At 45.1% G+C, this 14996-nt stretch overlaps 5 protein-coding genes across 5 annotated transcripts; 3 read left to right on the top strand and 2 right to left on the bottom strand.

Moving 5' to 3' along the window:
- Nucleotides 1-94: 94 nt before the first annotated feature.
- On the top strand, nucleotides 95-926 carry PAAG_04456 (ribosome biogenesis protein Nhp2; the record flags this gene model as incomplete). Its single annotated transcript, XM_002793500.2, has 2 exons — nucleotides 95-395; nucleotides 541-926. The coding sequence occupies 2 exons, from the start codon at nucleotides 95-97 to the stop codon at nucleotides 924-926; spliced, it is 687 nt and encodes a 228-aa protein (XP_002793546.1).
- Nucleotides 927-2172: 1246 nt separating this feature from the next.
- On the bottom strand, nucleotides 2173-2408 carry PAAG_04455 (hypothetical protein; the record flags this gene model as incomplete). The annotated part of the gene is made up of 2 exons (XM_015845277.1): nucleotides 2173-2340; nucleotides 2403-2408. The coding sequence occupies 2 exons, from the start codon at nucleotides 2406-2408 to the stop codon at nucleotides 2173-2175; spliced, it is 174 nt and encodes a 57-aa protein (XP_015699503.1).
- Nucleotides 2409-3445: 1037 nt separating this feature from the next.
- On the top strand, nucleotides 3446-5426 carry PAAG_04454 (GTP-binding protein; the record flags this gene model as incomplete). The annotated part of the gene is made up of 11 exons (XM_015845276.1): nucleotides 3446-3513; nucleotides 3597-3622; nucleotides 3686-3695; nucleotides 3800-4068; nucleotides 4176-4269; nucleotides 4324-4355; nucleotides 4409-4620; nucleotides 4682-4887; nucleotides 4956-5141; nucleotides 5207-5327; nucleotides 5400-5426. The coding sequence occupies 11 exons, from the start codon at nucleotides 3446-3448 to the stop codon at nucleotides 5424-5426; spliced, it is 1251 nt and encodes a 416-aa protein (XP_015699502.1).
- Nucleotides 5427-5670: 244 nt separating this feature from the next.
- On the bottom strand, nucleotides 5671-6126 carry PAAG_04453 (hypothetical protein; the record flags this gene model as incomplete). The annotated part of the gene is made up of 2 exons (XM_002793497.2): nucleotides 5671-5698; nucleotides 5756-6126. The coding sequence occupies 2 exons, from the start codon at nucleotides 6124-6126 to the stop codon at nucleotides 5671-5673; spliced, it is 399 nt and encodes a 132-aa protein (XP_002793543.2).
- Nucleotides 6127-6465: 339 nt separating this feature from the next.
- Nucleotides 6466-8343, top strand: PAAG_04452 (SET domain-containing protein; the record flags this gene model as incomplete). The annotated part of the gene is made up of 4 exons (XM_002793496.1): nucleotides 6466-6765; nucleotides 6887-7410; nucleotides 7517-8087; nucleotides 8155-8343. 4 exons carry the CDS (start codon nucleotides 6466-6468, stop codon nucleotides 8341-8343), a joined length of 1584 nt encoding a protein of 527 aa, XP_002793542.1.
- Between the last annotated feature and the right edge of the window lie 6653 nt (nucleotides 8344-14996).

The following is a 14996-nucleotide window of genomic DNA, read 5'->3' as shown; positions in this document are numbered from 1 at the left end:
GGCGGCCATTTTTACTTAATCGTTCTAAACCTATTTTCCCCGTCTGTCGTTTTATCACTCTACCTGCCGGTCCCTTTCCAAGCCTCCCGACACAATGGCAAAAGAGAAGTCCGAAATAGAGAGAAAGAAGAAGGACAAAAAGCGGTCCGAGAGTGATGGCGTGCACAAAAAGTCCAAGAAAGACAAGAAGAAGGACACGAGCTTGCTTGCTGAGGCTGTTGAGAAGGATTTGACCAAGAAGGTCCTAGACCAGCTCGAGCAGCCAGCGGCTGTTGCTGCTGAGATCACTTCGAAGAAATCAGCCGCGGAGCGACCTATTGGTGCTCTTGTGCCGTTCGCAAACCCGCTGGCGGAGGATAAGGTTGCGAAGAAGGTGCTCAAGAGCGTTAAGAAGGGTATGTCGGGTTCTCTCTTGAACTTATTTCCGTCGTCGTGTCATTTCAACTTGCAACAAATATTTCCGTACTTTCATCTGGATGGCAAACAAATATTACCTTTCCACACAATTAATTTACTAACAACAGCCCCCGTAATATTTAGCCGCCGTAAACAAGTCACTCAAACGAGGCGTGAAAGAGGTCGTCAAGGCACTGCGGAAATCACCTGTGCCACCCCCCAACGCCGTCATCGACAGTCCAAGCGCCGTCGTTGTGCTCGCAGCCGATATCTCCCCAATGGATGTCATATCACATATACCCGTTCTTTGCGAAGACCACGGAATTCCCTACGTTTATGTCACGTCAAGAGCTGAGCTGGGGAGCGCCGGCGCCACCAAGCGACCGACCAGTGTGGTCATGGTGCTGCCACGGTCGAGTGGGAAGAATAAGAAAGACAGCGATAAGCATGGCGACGATAAGGAGGATAAGGAGTATTATGCGGAGCTTGTTAAAATTGCGCAGAAAGAGGCAAAAAGGGTAAAAATATAAGACCTAAATTCTGTTGCTGGTTGGTCCTTTTAATTGTACATTTTTAGCATTTTTTCCATTTTTCTTTTTTCTTTTTCTTTCTTTTCTTTTTTTTGCTTCCTTTCGCCTTCATTCTCTTGCCTTGGTTTGTATACCTTTCTTGTCTTTCTTCTATTTTAATTGTGTTACCTTCTGGATGGGTGTGTCTCTTTTCCTTGTTTTTATTCTGTCTAATTACCCGTGCGTGAAAGTATGTTTTTCTTATATTGGATAGTATCATGTCATGAGCAGCTAGACATGTGACACGAGGTGCGGGGCATTCGGTCCTGTATTTTCCTTTTCTTTTCTTTTACTCAATCAAGGTTTTGCATATCCTCTTGTACGACCTTCATAAATCGGTGTATAAAAAGGACGACGGAATTATATATTTTTTCGGCCTTGAGCAGTTGTTACGCTCCCTCGGCTGCACGTGATCTAGATTGCCTGTGCATAGCATAGCTAGCGTCACCGAAAGAAGATATGCCCGTACGCAGTATTCGTCGTCAGAATACGAGTGAGTGGTATCCTACTTCATTAGATCGCATGTGCTTCCAATACGGTGAACGCAGAAATGCAGTTGCACCTCGTTTTGCCATGTTTCGTCCTTGTAGACACATGCTTCGTGTCCTGATACATATATGGGGCATTGCTCTCAAATTGAATCTTTCCTCGCAATCGCTTTTTTGCCCCCATCTTTGTTCTGGCTTCTGATTACGGTAGCGGGCCGGAACGGATGTATCGGGGATTATTGATAAAGGCAACCTATATTTAGCTAGCTACCTACGGAGATAGTGTTTATGTATATAAAGAAAACAAGTATGCCTTATGCCTTACCTAGGTAAATTCCTTCTATAGTTCGTTAAATTTTTCCCTGTTGAGAGAAGCTCAAACTCGAGAGGGGGCGGCGGTGATGTCATGTTTACGAAAATCATCCATCTCACAACACCCGGAGACTCTTTGCACCAGCCATTCCCACCACGACGAGTTGCATGTTAGAAGTGCTAAGTGAGACAGAATCTACAGAATCTCAGGGTTTTTTTTTTTTTTAGAAGGAGAAATATCATGTATACAAATATGATTAAGAAATCCCACTCAATTTAATGTGGTTACAGAAGGATTAAGTCGCCAATAAAGTACCGCACACATCCCCTTGGTCGTATCTTGGAATCCATTTACCGTGCTGTTGCATCCTTCGACAAAGTCCCTTATCTCCTCCTTTCTCCCCTACCTACGTTTCACTAGGGTGGTCTCCAGACACCGTACCTGAACCGCTACCGGTTGTTTGCATGTTTGCGGACCTCAAGTCAGAAGCCCCTGGGGGTTGTTCTGGTAGAGGAAGATTGGCTTTCCGCTGGTCGATTTCTGCAGCTTTGTCGGTTTGGGAGTCGATAATGGACTGGGTCAAAGCGGGTTAGTTTATGGGCAAAGAAAATGCGAACGAGAATAAAATATAGATACCTTCATCGCAGACACGTTTGAATCCTTTGGAATGGTCCCTCCATGCCGACCAGCAGTTTATGATTCCGCTTGGCGGGTGTCTTCTTTCGTAGTGTGGAATGTTTCGTCGGTGCCGGACATGATGAGTGTCGTCGGGTAATTATAAGGATGTCTTGTTTGGAGGAATTATGTGGGGCCAAAGTGGAGAAACAATTGGGGTACTGGTTCAATCGATTTCGGTTGACCAAGTATGCTATTTCTGAGATAACGCACGGTATCTGTTAACCAAAGAGAGAGAGAGAGCTTTATATACTACTCCTGGCTCCCGGGGGAGGAATGATGCCGGGTTCAGAGCAAATGACGTCGATGCTACGCGGTTTCTTCACTTGCTCCAAGTAGTGATTACTGCTGCAAGATTCGAAAAGAAAACATTAACATGGCCGTTCAGATGATTGCTAGGTGGTGGCCACATAATAAAACTAATAAAACTTGACCTGAGCTCCACTTGCCCTCATTAGCCGCATCTTGATCAAACGATTGTTTCATCAAAGGGGAGAGCTGGACATAATCTGTTGCTCAAATGTCCATGAGCTGTAAACTCATGTAACTACTTGTGACGATTGAACCTGAATCATGCGTGAACGCGATGGTTTGAATATCAAGCACTTCTGCAGCAACACTATTCAGGGCAGTTCAAGCTGAGGTGGACTTTTGGGAGGTCTAAGTCACATTACATGCATGGCTTGTGTCTGTTCGTTTCATATAGCCAAATGACGGATCGCGAGAAATCAAAGTATGTACAATATTGTCTTTCTGTGTAGAAGCAAGTAGAATGATGTTGGGGTGATGTAACGACAAAACTGTAAATTACGGTTAGCGCCGCTAATTTTCAGCCGAAGCCGAAACTTGTGTATGGACTCGATCAAAAATACACGAAGGCTGTAAAGCCCTGCGATGCTCTTTGCGCAAAAATTTCCCACAGCTCGACCAAAATAAATATTTTACCTGGGATGCTCGCGCTGTCTTTTTGAACACTCATTTGCCTTGTCACAACGCTTTATCCTATGCCTGGCGATCCATTAATCGGGCTGGTAGGGAAACCCTCGTCCGGAAAGTCAACTACTCTGAATAGGTGAATATGGATGATAACACTTATATCAAACCAACAATGGAATATGTTTGGAATCAACATATCTGACACAACAATTACAACAGCTTGACTGATGCTTCTTCTAAAGTTGGTATGTTTCACAATATTGTTGCCTTTTTCCTACAAACCAATGCTTAATGAAACATTTCTGTAGGAAATTTCCCGTATGTCCTCGACCCCATACCCTCAACCCCTTTCTTTTCGAGTACCCCTTTTTGATACCCGGTCCTCTACGCTTTAATCTTTCATAACTGAAATACAAGGATAGATTCACAACTATTGACCCTCAGCGCGCCATCGGTTACCTTCAAGTAGACTGCGCCTGCAAACGCTATAATCTCTCGGATATATGCAAACCAAATTACGGTGGTTGCCATGAGGGTCGCCGATCTGTCCCGATTGAACTGCTCGATGTTGCCGGACTTGTTCCAGGAGCCCATGAAGGCAAAGGCCTCGGGAATAAATTTTTGGATGACTTGCGCCATGCAGATGCGTTGATACATGTGGTAGATGTTAGTGGGACAACGGATGCAGAAGGTTGGTTAAATCAATCCACAAAACATTGCGCAATGTGCGCAAATGCAAATAATATCATCAAATTGTGTGGATTTGGATGGACTGAAATGAAAGGGTTCCGACGCCAGGGAAGGCAACCAGAGGGTACGACCCATCACAAGATATTGTGTGGTTGAAATCAGAGATAGTCAACTGGATTCTCGGGAATCTGATGGAAAAATGGTACCGCAAATTCTTCCCGTGGATTTTTGGAAGCAGGAACTTACAGGTTGGCAGGGGCTCCATTAAGCGACGGCATACTGCAACAAGTACGGCATTCCCTGTCTGGCATTCGAAATATCTACCTCTGACAGAGAATTAGAGGCAACGGCTGCCGAAACGCTTCAAAACCAGTTCTCCGGTTACGGAAGCACGTCGAAGCTTGTCATGCGATTTCTTGATCAGTTAGACATAAAAGAGCCCCTTCAAGAGTGGTCGGACGAAACGGTAGAGCGTGTTGTCGTCGCTTTTATAGACAAAAAATTCCCTACTGTTCTCGCACTAAATAAAATCGATCATCCAGATGCCGACAAGGTAAATGAGGGTAGATCTTACAAAACCTTCTGACGCTCTGGCTGACTTCGGAAACTCGCAGAATATAAATAAAATTGCCAAAATGTATGATCCACAGTCAATCGTGCTGTGCTCTGCCATATCAGAAGTCTTCCTCCGAAAGCTAGTCAAGCAAGGCTATATCAAATATATTGAAGGGAGTGATTGCATAGATACAAGAGAGGATCTTATAGAGTTGGGCGATCCCGATGGCGGTGGACTCAAAGAAATGGGCGATAAATTAAAGAAGTGTGCTAGTAACCTCTACCTCGTCCTCTCGGTCTAATATTTTACCCTATGATACTGATTTTTAATAGTCGAGTGGACAATCTCAAGGATTTAGTCCTCTATCGGTTCGGCTCTACAGGCGTCGTCCAAGCTCTCTCGCGGGCTGCAGAGTTGCTTGGCTTGGTACCCGTTTTCCCAGTCCGCAACATTCATACATTTGCATCCGGAACTGGTGTACGGAATGGGGTTTTCAAGGATTGCGTGCTTGTCAACAAGTGAGACCCACGACTGGAATGCCTGCAGTTTCTGGAGAACATTATCGATTGCTAACCTTATGTAGGAATAGCACTGTTGGCGATGTAGCCCGGAAAGTAATGGGCGATATACCAATAGCTTATATCGAAGGGGCAGGAGGTACAAGAGTTTCAGAAGATGAAATAGTTTCTGTTGGAAATTACGATGTGAGTAGTGTGCATGTTGAGGATTATCATTGCTTCTCATTTCCCAACTAATTTCATTTGCGAAATCTCTAGATTTTATCTTTTAAACCTGGCCGATGATATCCTTATGATAGAGTTATACCGGGGTAAATAATACTTCTGTTATTCCCCCCCCTTCTCTCCTGGTCAACCCGCAAAAAAATAATAAATAAATAAATAAAAAAAAAAAAAAAAAAAAAAAAAAAAAAAAAAAGAGGCCCCAAAACGCCTCGCATGAGTAATGAATTGCTAGAGCAAGGGCTTTTCCGCAATTAGAATCCCCAAAAGCCCCCAGATCCCCACAGATGCTTTGTATAGCAAATAACTAGGTAACATTCTTCTCAAGCACCTTTCTGTAATTGAGAATAATGTTAGCCGTGTATTATTAAAAAGAGAAATGAGAAGGATACAGAAATCCCAAGCCGAGCAAAACTATCTTGCCCCTTTCATCAGTCATTCCAATAATTGGATCTGGAGCCTCAGGAAACTCCTCCTTCATCTTCTTGGTCGAGTTCTCGTGATTTTGCTCCGTTGTGTGGCCTGACTCTTGGATTTGTCGGATCCATTCTGAGCCTCCTCTTTTTCCTTCAAACCACTGGTTGAGCCCTTTGTCAAAGGATTTGTCGTATCGCCGCGTTTGCTCTGCTCCAAACTGGTATCTTTTCCTGCCGAGCCGGTCCATGCGTAACGTATTCCTGGACAGAGCAGCTTGGTCTGTAGCGAACGATGCGATAATCCTTACCACAGGGAGAAATTTTTGCTGTTTGAACATAGCCGCCATCATATCGTGAAACTTATTTGTCGATAAGAAAAGGATGATAAGCAAATCTGATTCGGTGGAAGACAAGCCCGGAAGTTCACAGTTTGATTTCTACAGTAAATCGTTAATTACTGTTACTGAGACTATGACGTCAGGGGGCGCCTCAGCAAGGATTGTCTCGGATTACCGCCTAATTCGGTTTCCCTGGGACCTTCATTAAATAACTATCAACAACGGCATCAAACATCGCAAAGCATAAGAACGTCAATTTCCGTGAGAATCACAATCCTCCTCCTTGTATAGAGTCCAAATAGCAAATAGCAACGTATTTGCAGTTTGTCTCCATAGCCATATATCAACATGAGACGAGAAACGCTTCCCATCGATGCTGTCGCGGCTTGGACCAGGCTCAACAACATTGAATTCCACGGTGTCGAAGTGAAACGGTTGGAAACGGGAGATGGGGTCGATAAAGGCGCTGCCGTCGTTGCGACCGAAACCATGTCAACTCAGGAGTTAAACGCGGAGGCGCAAGCTCAGCCCAAGATTTTGATGACTGTTCCGCGTGACCTGATCCTCTCACTAGAATCAGTGGAAAATTACGCAAAGTCAGATAGACATTTGAAGGAGGTATTAGATGCCGTAGGTGATTATGCCAGGGTGAGTTTCTCCACTTATTGGGGGCCTATCCTCGTGCTATCGGCAGCGGATTATTTTCTTTGCCCTTTGTCACCCAGAGAATGATTTGTAATTAGTATACGGCAGTTTCTGATATTTGTAGACAGCGCGAGGGGCTATATTGATATTCCTCCTTGTCCACATTTCATATTCAGACTCGGAACTGTCATCAAAGGAGCATATCAGAATGTCCAGCGCATGGACAGAATATGTAAAATTTCTTCCAGAACCACTACCACTTCCAACCTTTTATACCATCGAGGAGCGCGAACTTCTACATGGCACCTCGCTGGAACTGGCGCTTGATGCGAAAATTGCCACTCTAGAGAAAGAATTTAATGATCTCCGTGAAGCTACCATGGATATCAAATGGTGCAACCGATATTGGTGGCATGAGGAGACTGGCCGGCTTACGTTTGAGGATTGGAAGTTGGTCGATGCTCTATATAGGTCGCGCTCGCTAGAGTTTCCTGGTATTGGTCACGTCATGGTGCCATGTTTGGATATGACGAACCACGCCTCCAACGATCTGACCAACGCATTATACGAGGTTGACGGAGGGGGGAATGCCGTGTTACAATTACGCTGGGGTCGGAGTTTGGGGAAGGGGGACGAAATAACCATCACGTACGCTGATCCCAGAGAATCACCTTATCCCCCCCCCCCAACACCCAGGTAGAAAGACCTAGAATTAATTGGACTAACTTCGCCTACACGTGGGTCGATCACATAGGTACGGTGATGAAAAGGGTGCGGCGGAGATGATTTTCTCCTACGGATTCCTCGAAAACGGGCTCGCAAAGGCTCGTCAACTCTTCCTTGACCTCGACATCCCATGTGATGACCCGCTGCTACCACCAAAGAAGGCTGTCTGTGACGATGCCCCTGGATTCCTCCTATTTTCCACAGACTCAGGAGCCACGGATTGGGAAAGTCGGTTTGTTTGGTGGTGCTGTGTCAACGAAGAGGACGGCCTAGAGTTTCGCGTTCTACAATCTAACCAGGGCCAACGCGAGCTCAGGGTTTCTTGGAAAGGAACTGACATTGGCCCTTCTGAGCCTTTAGTTGAGCAGTTGAAGAAGGATCCCATGTGGGAGTTGTTTCAGCTACGAGCAGTTGTCATACTGCAGGACCGCATTACGAATCAACTTGCGCGTCTACGCACAAGCGATGAATATGTGCGGCGATGGCTTGAGTATGTGGATGAAACGATCATTCGCCGTTCGGTTTGGGATACTGTGATTCAACTCCGGGAACTAGAGGGAGAGCTTCTTGAAGCTGGGCTTCATGACATAGAAATCAAGGTACCAAGTTCCTCACATTGTTTTGCCGTTCTGCCACCTCGCTATTGTCCCTATTCCCTCTACCTAGGACCCTAGGTGTGGAACGTTGTATGATGTGCATTTGATCCTTTTGTCCTGGACTAACAGACAAACTCGCCGGAAAACGGCGGCTTGGCATATCTTTGGACAGAAACTACAACTTTTGAATAGGGAATCTGTGAGGGCTTATTTAGAAACGCAAAACCCGGGTGCAGGCATTACGGAAGATTTCTCCTAATTCTTGTTTTCTTTTTATTGACTGCTTGTTATTCACGGAATATGGAATCAACCAAGAAATTAAGCAGAATACAAAAATATGAAAATGGTGGCCGATTTACGTGCCACTTGGCCTCGCATCTGGCTTCCCAAATTTCGAGGGGATCCTGCTCGTCTGATTAAGGTGATGGCAAATATATATCGGTATCGATACGAAATCACAAAGTTTTGATATGTAAGTTATAGAGTAGAGTTTTATTTAAATTTTAAATTCTGTTTGTTAATTGTAGTATATAAACTGTAATATAGTTAAACTGGGTTATTTTAATCTTAATCTTTTAAAGATATAGTTATATATTTTAAGAAATAAGAAATTATAAAAATGAAATATTTCTTATTAGTTTTTATAAGCTTACTTTATTAATAATTATAACTGAGTACTAGTTAGTTTTATATTTAATAATAATAGCTTTAAAATAATAAAGATGACGACTCTTCATCTGGCTTCGGAATGGCAGGCATCTCATGATTCAATTTTCTCGCCGCACAAGCTCTCTCTTGATCTCAATTCCTGCTCTTCTCAGTTTCTCGATTCTGTCCGCGTTCAAAATTCATCCTCATGAAATATACCATTTCCCGCCCCGATGAACTGTCCATTTCATGCAAACTTCAAGCCTTGGGTTTGCCCTCACCACACACCACTCTCGTCGCATAAATCCCTCCATTCACGCCCTCCGGCAGCCAGCTGTTCCCTTCTCCCTAAATCCCGTCATGGTTCTCCCCACAGCGCTCTGCCATTGTCCAAACATCACCTACCTACAAGACCAACCGGCTGAAGTTTGCGTACCTTTCGGCGCCAACATCCGGCCATGTAAGCTACCCCAATCTCAAGCACGAGAGGTATCAATACCACCGCTGGATCTGTCACACCGGCAATAGCGGTTGTGATAGAATATATGCTGTACATGATGTTGAAACTAAGATAGAAGGGGGCGCCACAACTGCTGCTGTTTCTAATCTAACGTCAATCATGCCACCTCATGCCGTCTGACCCTCGCGCAAAGAACAATATTCGCGACTTCTCCCTGAAACTCTGATTATGAACCGAAAGTTCAACTCGAGAACTCTCATTTCAAATGTATAATGCCATCTGCATATCGCTACATGATATGCCATGCTTCAAGTGAGATAGTTTCATCGGCAGAAGCCGTTCCTATTCTGTCAAATTGCACTAAATATTGAGTAGCACATGATAGGAAGGGTTTTAATGTACGATTCTCATCAACGTGACTAACAAGTAATAGCTGGCCTGTTTTTCCTTTAGCCGTTGTCGCTTTGATTGCAGCTTGACTGTCTGTGAAAATGACTGCCTTTCCCTTGTACTTGAGGCTCATTTTCAACCCATTCGGATCCCCTGCAGTTTGCCATGATATGTGCCTCCATGTACTTTCCTAAAAATAATTGGCATACGTCCTGGTTGTAGGACCTCTCAGTTCTTAGTACGCCAGGATGCACAGATCCTGTCAGCCTTCTGGTGTGCTTCGGAGATAGCTTCTGCATCACACTCATCATAAAGTCTAAGAGACCTGAATGCCGTATATCGGAGCAATATATAACCATGGAGGGGAATGGCTGCATAGCATAGACTGGGTTTTGTGGTGTAGCCTGAAAACCGTCAGTAGACAAGACAATGAAACTCAGCCCTGTCACTTGACGGCATATTGAGGGTTCTAGCTCCATCTTGCTGAATCCGAAATAGGATCCCTTCATAAAACGGCATTTGTGGGGACCTCTGTGATGTCCAACAAATGGGATGTATGCATATGCAGTTCCAAGTGAATCCTTGCTTACAGTGCGGGAATCTTTCCCGTTTCAAGGTCTTGATTGAATGGTGAAGGACAACGGGACTTTCTCTCCACCCGACGGTTAGTGGAATGGCTCTTTTTCATACTCTCTTCCTCCAAGGGCCGCCGCCCAAAGCTCCGGGCAGCAGGCTGTCCAATCAAAAAAATACCAGTCCGAGAAGTTGCTTTCCTTAGCACCCCAGCGGCCTCGACGAGAAACACTCTAGAGCCGGGGTTTGAAGCGCCATCAGCATGGGGATTTCACCTCCCAAAAATGATTCCCGCGCCGCACAAGCCAGGGGTCAAGGCGGCAGTCAAGACAATTTCAAATGCATATGTTTGAGCAAGCCCCATATGACGTTGAACGTGCCGTTGTGCCACTTGGAATCCACTAATGCAGCGATGGGAACGCCTCACACAAGCATCTATGAACCATGCTATCCCGGCAGATAAGCGGCTCCTGCATCAGTATCTTTTTTCTTAATTTTCTCCTCAAGCAATGTCTCCATTAGCTATTCAATCATGTCCTTTAATTGAATCCCTACGAAAGTCCCCGTCAGCAGAGCCATGAAAGCAGGACAAGAAAAATAACGTTGTCTCGCTACGCAAACCTCAGACTGGGCCAGGCCTGAGTCTGTCACATAGCAGCAAGGCCCAGAGTTCAAGCAAACTGTCGAAGCCTCCAGAGACTTGGTATCCCCGGGAACTAAAGACGGTTGTCAAAGATCTGGCATAGCTCTTTCTATCTATCGAAACCTTACAACAGATAAAATATATAGGGAAACTCAACATACCAACAATAATCCGCGTGATCACAACACTGGCGTTTGCTTCGATGATAAGGGAGAAGAAAAGAGAGTGCATTTTCCGGTTAAGAGAGAATCGGTTGGCGGGAGGAAATCGCGTACGTTTGAGCATACAGGAGGAGGAAACCCACTGGATCCTTGAGCAATGGAGGGAAAGTGGAGTGGACAATGTTGAATCGTTGCGTTAGCTCATTTTAAATAAAATCCACCCTGTTCGTTCAGTAATTGAGTTGGTGGAACCATCTATCTTCCAGGAGTTGGTCGGCGGTCTGATTAAAGAGGAAATCCGAGTTCTTAAGTAGTCGTATTGTGGCTCTTGACCGGTGGTAAAGACAGGACGTATAGAAAAGGGGGGGGAAGGAGGAGGGGATATGCATATACTACTGAAGCCACTTCCCAGTGGCCGATGCGTGCAGCATCGTCTGTTATTTAAAAGCCCTTGCGCAACTCATTCAATGAGGCGCGGGTTTCCAAGAACACATCAGCCTCATTCAAGAGAAGTATGGAATTGAGATGTTCGGCTGCTTTGAATATATGCATAAGACTAGCCTCAAAATTTGCCAGCATCTGCACGACGTGTTGCATTTGCAAAGAGCGCGCCTTTAGCAGTGTTGGCTGCCCATTCGACTTTGTTAGCAGGGCATAAAACCACCCTCTCAGACCACTTTAAGCTCATTAATACCACCTCTAATACTTGACCGACGCGCATGTCATCCAATATTGGAGAAATGTGCAAGACAGAACAAATTAAACTGACAAAGGCTCATTTTCGTTTTCGTAACCAAAGCATACCATCTGCCGCGCGAGAAATAGTATCCCGCAAGATCACGCACTGTCTGTCTAAGAGTCATCACTCTTCGGTTCGCTTCCAGAATCAGATAAACTGGCCTGTACCCTGCCCTGCTTTGATCACTCATTCCTCCACCTTTTGCAACCGCATCGACGGGCGACTGCCTGTGCTCCAGAAGGAATGATTGAATTGCAGCCGGCTGAACACTCCTTCTGGTATCTTGAAGCAAATGCAGTCACAAGTTGTCCAATCATTTCAATGCCTTCTTTCAACTGAATAAAGATCACACTGAACAAATGGAAGATCATGCATTTGTCATCAAACTGAAACTTGACACATCTGTTGACACGGCCAGGTCGAATGAGTGTCCGATCTAGATGATCGGGGTGATTGGTTGTCATAATTAGCGCCCGACTCTTCTGCAATGCTACACCATCTATGACATTAAGAGGACCAGACAGGGATAGCGCTACCCAGGTTTGTCGCTCTTCGGAGGGCATGTCACAACGTCACCAGTAATTTCCATTTTGTTTACAATCCGTGTTGTGCCGACAGCATCAATGTCTTCCAAAGGAACGACGGAGCGTGAAGGAAGCTTGGCAAACAGACTGCGCAGGCGTTCATCGTCGAGAGATGAAAGATTGGGGTACATAAATATCCAGCCCAAACTGCCCTGCGAGGGCAAAGCTTAAACTGGATTTACCGGTTCCAGGAGGCCCATATGAAGCATTCCATTTCTCCAGGGAATAATGCCACATGCGGAATACCAGGCCATTGTCTTTTCATCAAAGAAAATTCGTAATATCATCCAATATGGTTTACTTTTCCTTTTCAACCATGATTACCGTGGAAATTGGTCTAGTTAATGTTCTTGGCCTTTGTCTTCTCCCTTTCCCCATTTTCATTTTCAAAGACAGAAAGTCTCTCCAGAGTTGCCTTCAAATACACTCTTCTGCAGTTATGAAAAAAGTTTCTTAGAACTTTCGAGGACCCGAAGAGGCAGGAAACAGAAATTTTCTTGACGCTGACCAGAACTGGGTTCTTTTTCCGTGCATCGAAACCGGAGTATATGATCTATATAGCGAAAGAAAAACGATCTGTTCCAAGGCGCACAAAGTGCAAAGATTTCTGCTTGTGTATGTTTGAGTAATCATTGCTCACCCAGTGCTAACGCTGACGAGGAGAGAGCGAGTTTTGTAGGCGAACGACTGAATCGATACTCAGCTGACAAGCATATCATATACTTCATCATAGTGGGAGACACGGACGGTTGAAGCTGTGGATGATCAGAAGGACAACTTTTCATGGGAATAGCCACTAACTGAAATATTTCTCCACCACATCCGTTAAATAACGGCAAGCATATTTAGCCAAGAAGACCAACACCTTCACAGAGATAGAAAATGCTGGTATGGCCGTTAAGCATTGCCCCGCTAGGATCTGCTGTGCGAAGGCGGAAGCACCAGTGATTCCGGGAAAAAAGAAGCCTAGAATGGAGGGTTTGATTGAGGGAACAGAAAACATTGCGTAGGAGCCAGTACTGTTGAATGTGTCAATTGTAAAACTGTGAAGTTGTGGGGAGAAATGCTATTTGTGTTGCCTTAAGATAAATATAATGAAAGCAGCAATATTTAGAGCTACTGATTCGGTGGCAAAAGAACCTCTTCAGGGATCTTGCCTTCATATATAATGACTGGAGAACCGCCTCCCCGCATTGCACTATGGTAACTACGGGATATGCACTGCAGTTCACCCGGATCCAGTAGGATTCGCAAATTACATCCTAATTCCAGATCGCTCAGGTATGTGCTGCGCAAGTTTCAGTGCATGAACAATTCGCCGTTGATAACCACCAACACTGAACGTGTCAAGTCTGAAAAGGTAGAGATTGTAGCAAGGTATTTATTTAACTAGTTGGTTGACCAGCTTCTGGAAAATCAACTTCAAGCCCCGTAGTTTAACTATTATTTGCCTTTTTATGGCAGCCAACCAAAACCGACAATCAATTGATTTTTGGGCCGGGAAAGATTTAGAATACCCCAGTCAGCGCGTTAGGCGCATGATGGTGTTGAATTCTGAGACACAGAAGTCTTTGAAGACATAATTAAATGTGGTGACGGAGGAAGAAACGGGTTGGACGAATGAGATGGTGAATAAAACCCCCAGCTTCATGCAATCCGTCTTCCACAAACTCAACGCGATTTCCATTGCTCCGGACGGGTAAGATGATCAACTAGAGAGGTGTGCCGCTTTTGTGAGACATGGCGCGCAGACGTAGCCGCCACATCAGGCATGCAAACAAACCCCTTTGGGTGCAAAGATGCAACAAGCGATCTACTGCCGAAAAATTTCCAGAAGATTTAACAAAGCCATGGGGTCTGTGACTCGGTTTAAATTTCAACCAAAACCTCGTAACCAGAATAGAGACACAATTAAACGACGGTACATTGTCTTCAGCCAAACCAGATCACTTCTATGACGCACGCCCTGAACAGCTCAATCATCAGATTCGTGAAGATCTTAGCCGCCATATTGCCCTGTGAACCCAGGATGATCTCCCGATCTCTAGTTGTGGCTATACGACAAGCGTGCTGCGATGGTGCACTGGGTGCTCGTGGCATGCATTTTTTACAATCCTGCTTGCAAGATGGACCGACCTTCAACAACAATGCTTACACTCTTACTTCAATATATGATGGCGTCAACTAAAGCTATTTACTAGTTACCCATATCAGCAAGTCTGATGATCCAGATAATCGCTCAGGATATATTATGACACAGCATAAGGGCTGGTCAATGATGAGTGATCTTGAAACGTTTCGACAAGGCCCGTCAGCATACCGAAAAGATCGCCGTTGGGCAAAGGAAAAAAGGGATTTTTGTTTTTATCAGAGTGGCGAATGAAAGGCTCTCTGAGGCTCACTCTCAACATTCGTCTACCTCCTGGCACCAAACAACTTCTGATCTAACACTCATCCTGGATGACTCTGATGAGTCAACCGAGCCTGATGAGTATCAGGATGCCCAATGGAGCTCTGCGGCTCCAATTGAACATGGAGAAGAAGAGCCTGGGGAAAATCCCATCTTGGGGTGCTGAAAATTCGCGCCCCTGAGTCCCCTTGGCACAGCCGGCGACGCGGCCAGCCAACCATCTGGCGATAAAACTCTTATGCTCCCAAACTGAAGCCAAATCGCATAGATACAGTTGATCAATCCTGCTTTCCGTATTTTTCTC

This window comes from Paracoccidioides lutzii, assembly GCF_000150705.2.
Source record: "Paracoccidioides lutzii Pb01 unplaced genomic scaffold supercont2.11, whole genome shotgun sequence".
Classification (NCBI taxonomy): Eukaryota; Fungi; Ascomycota; class Eurotiomycetes; order Onygenales; family Ajellomycetaceae; genus Paracoccidioides; species Paracoccidioides lutzii.
The sequence above is the reverse complement of the archived record's forward strand: the minus strand, read 5'-3'. Positions and strand labels throughout refer to the sequence as shown.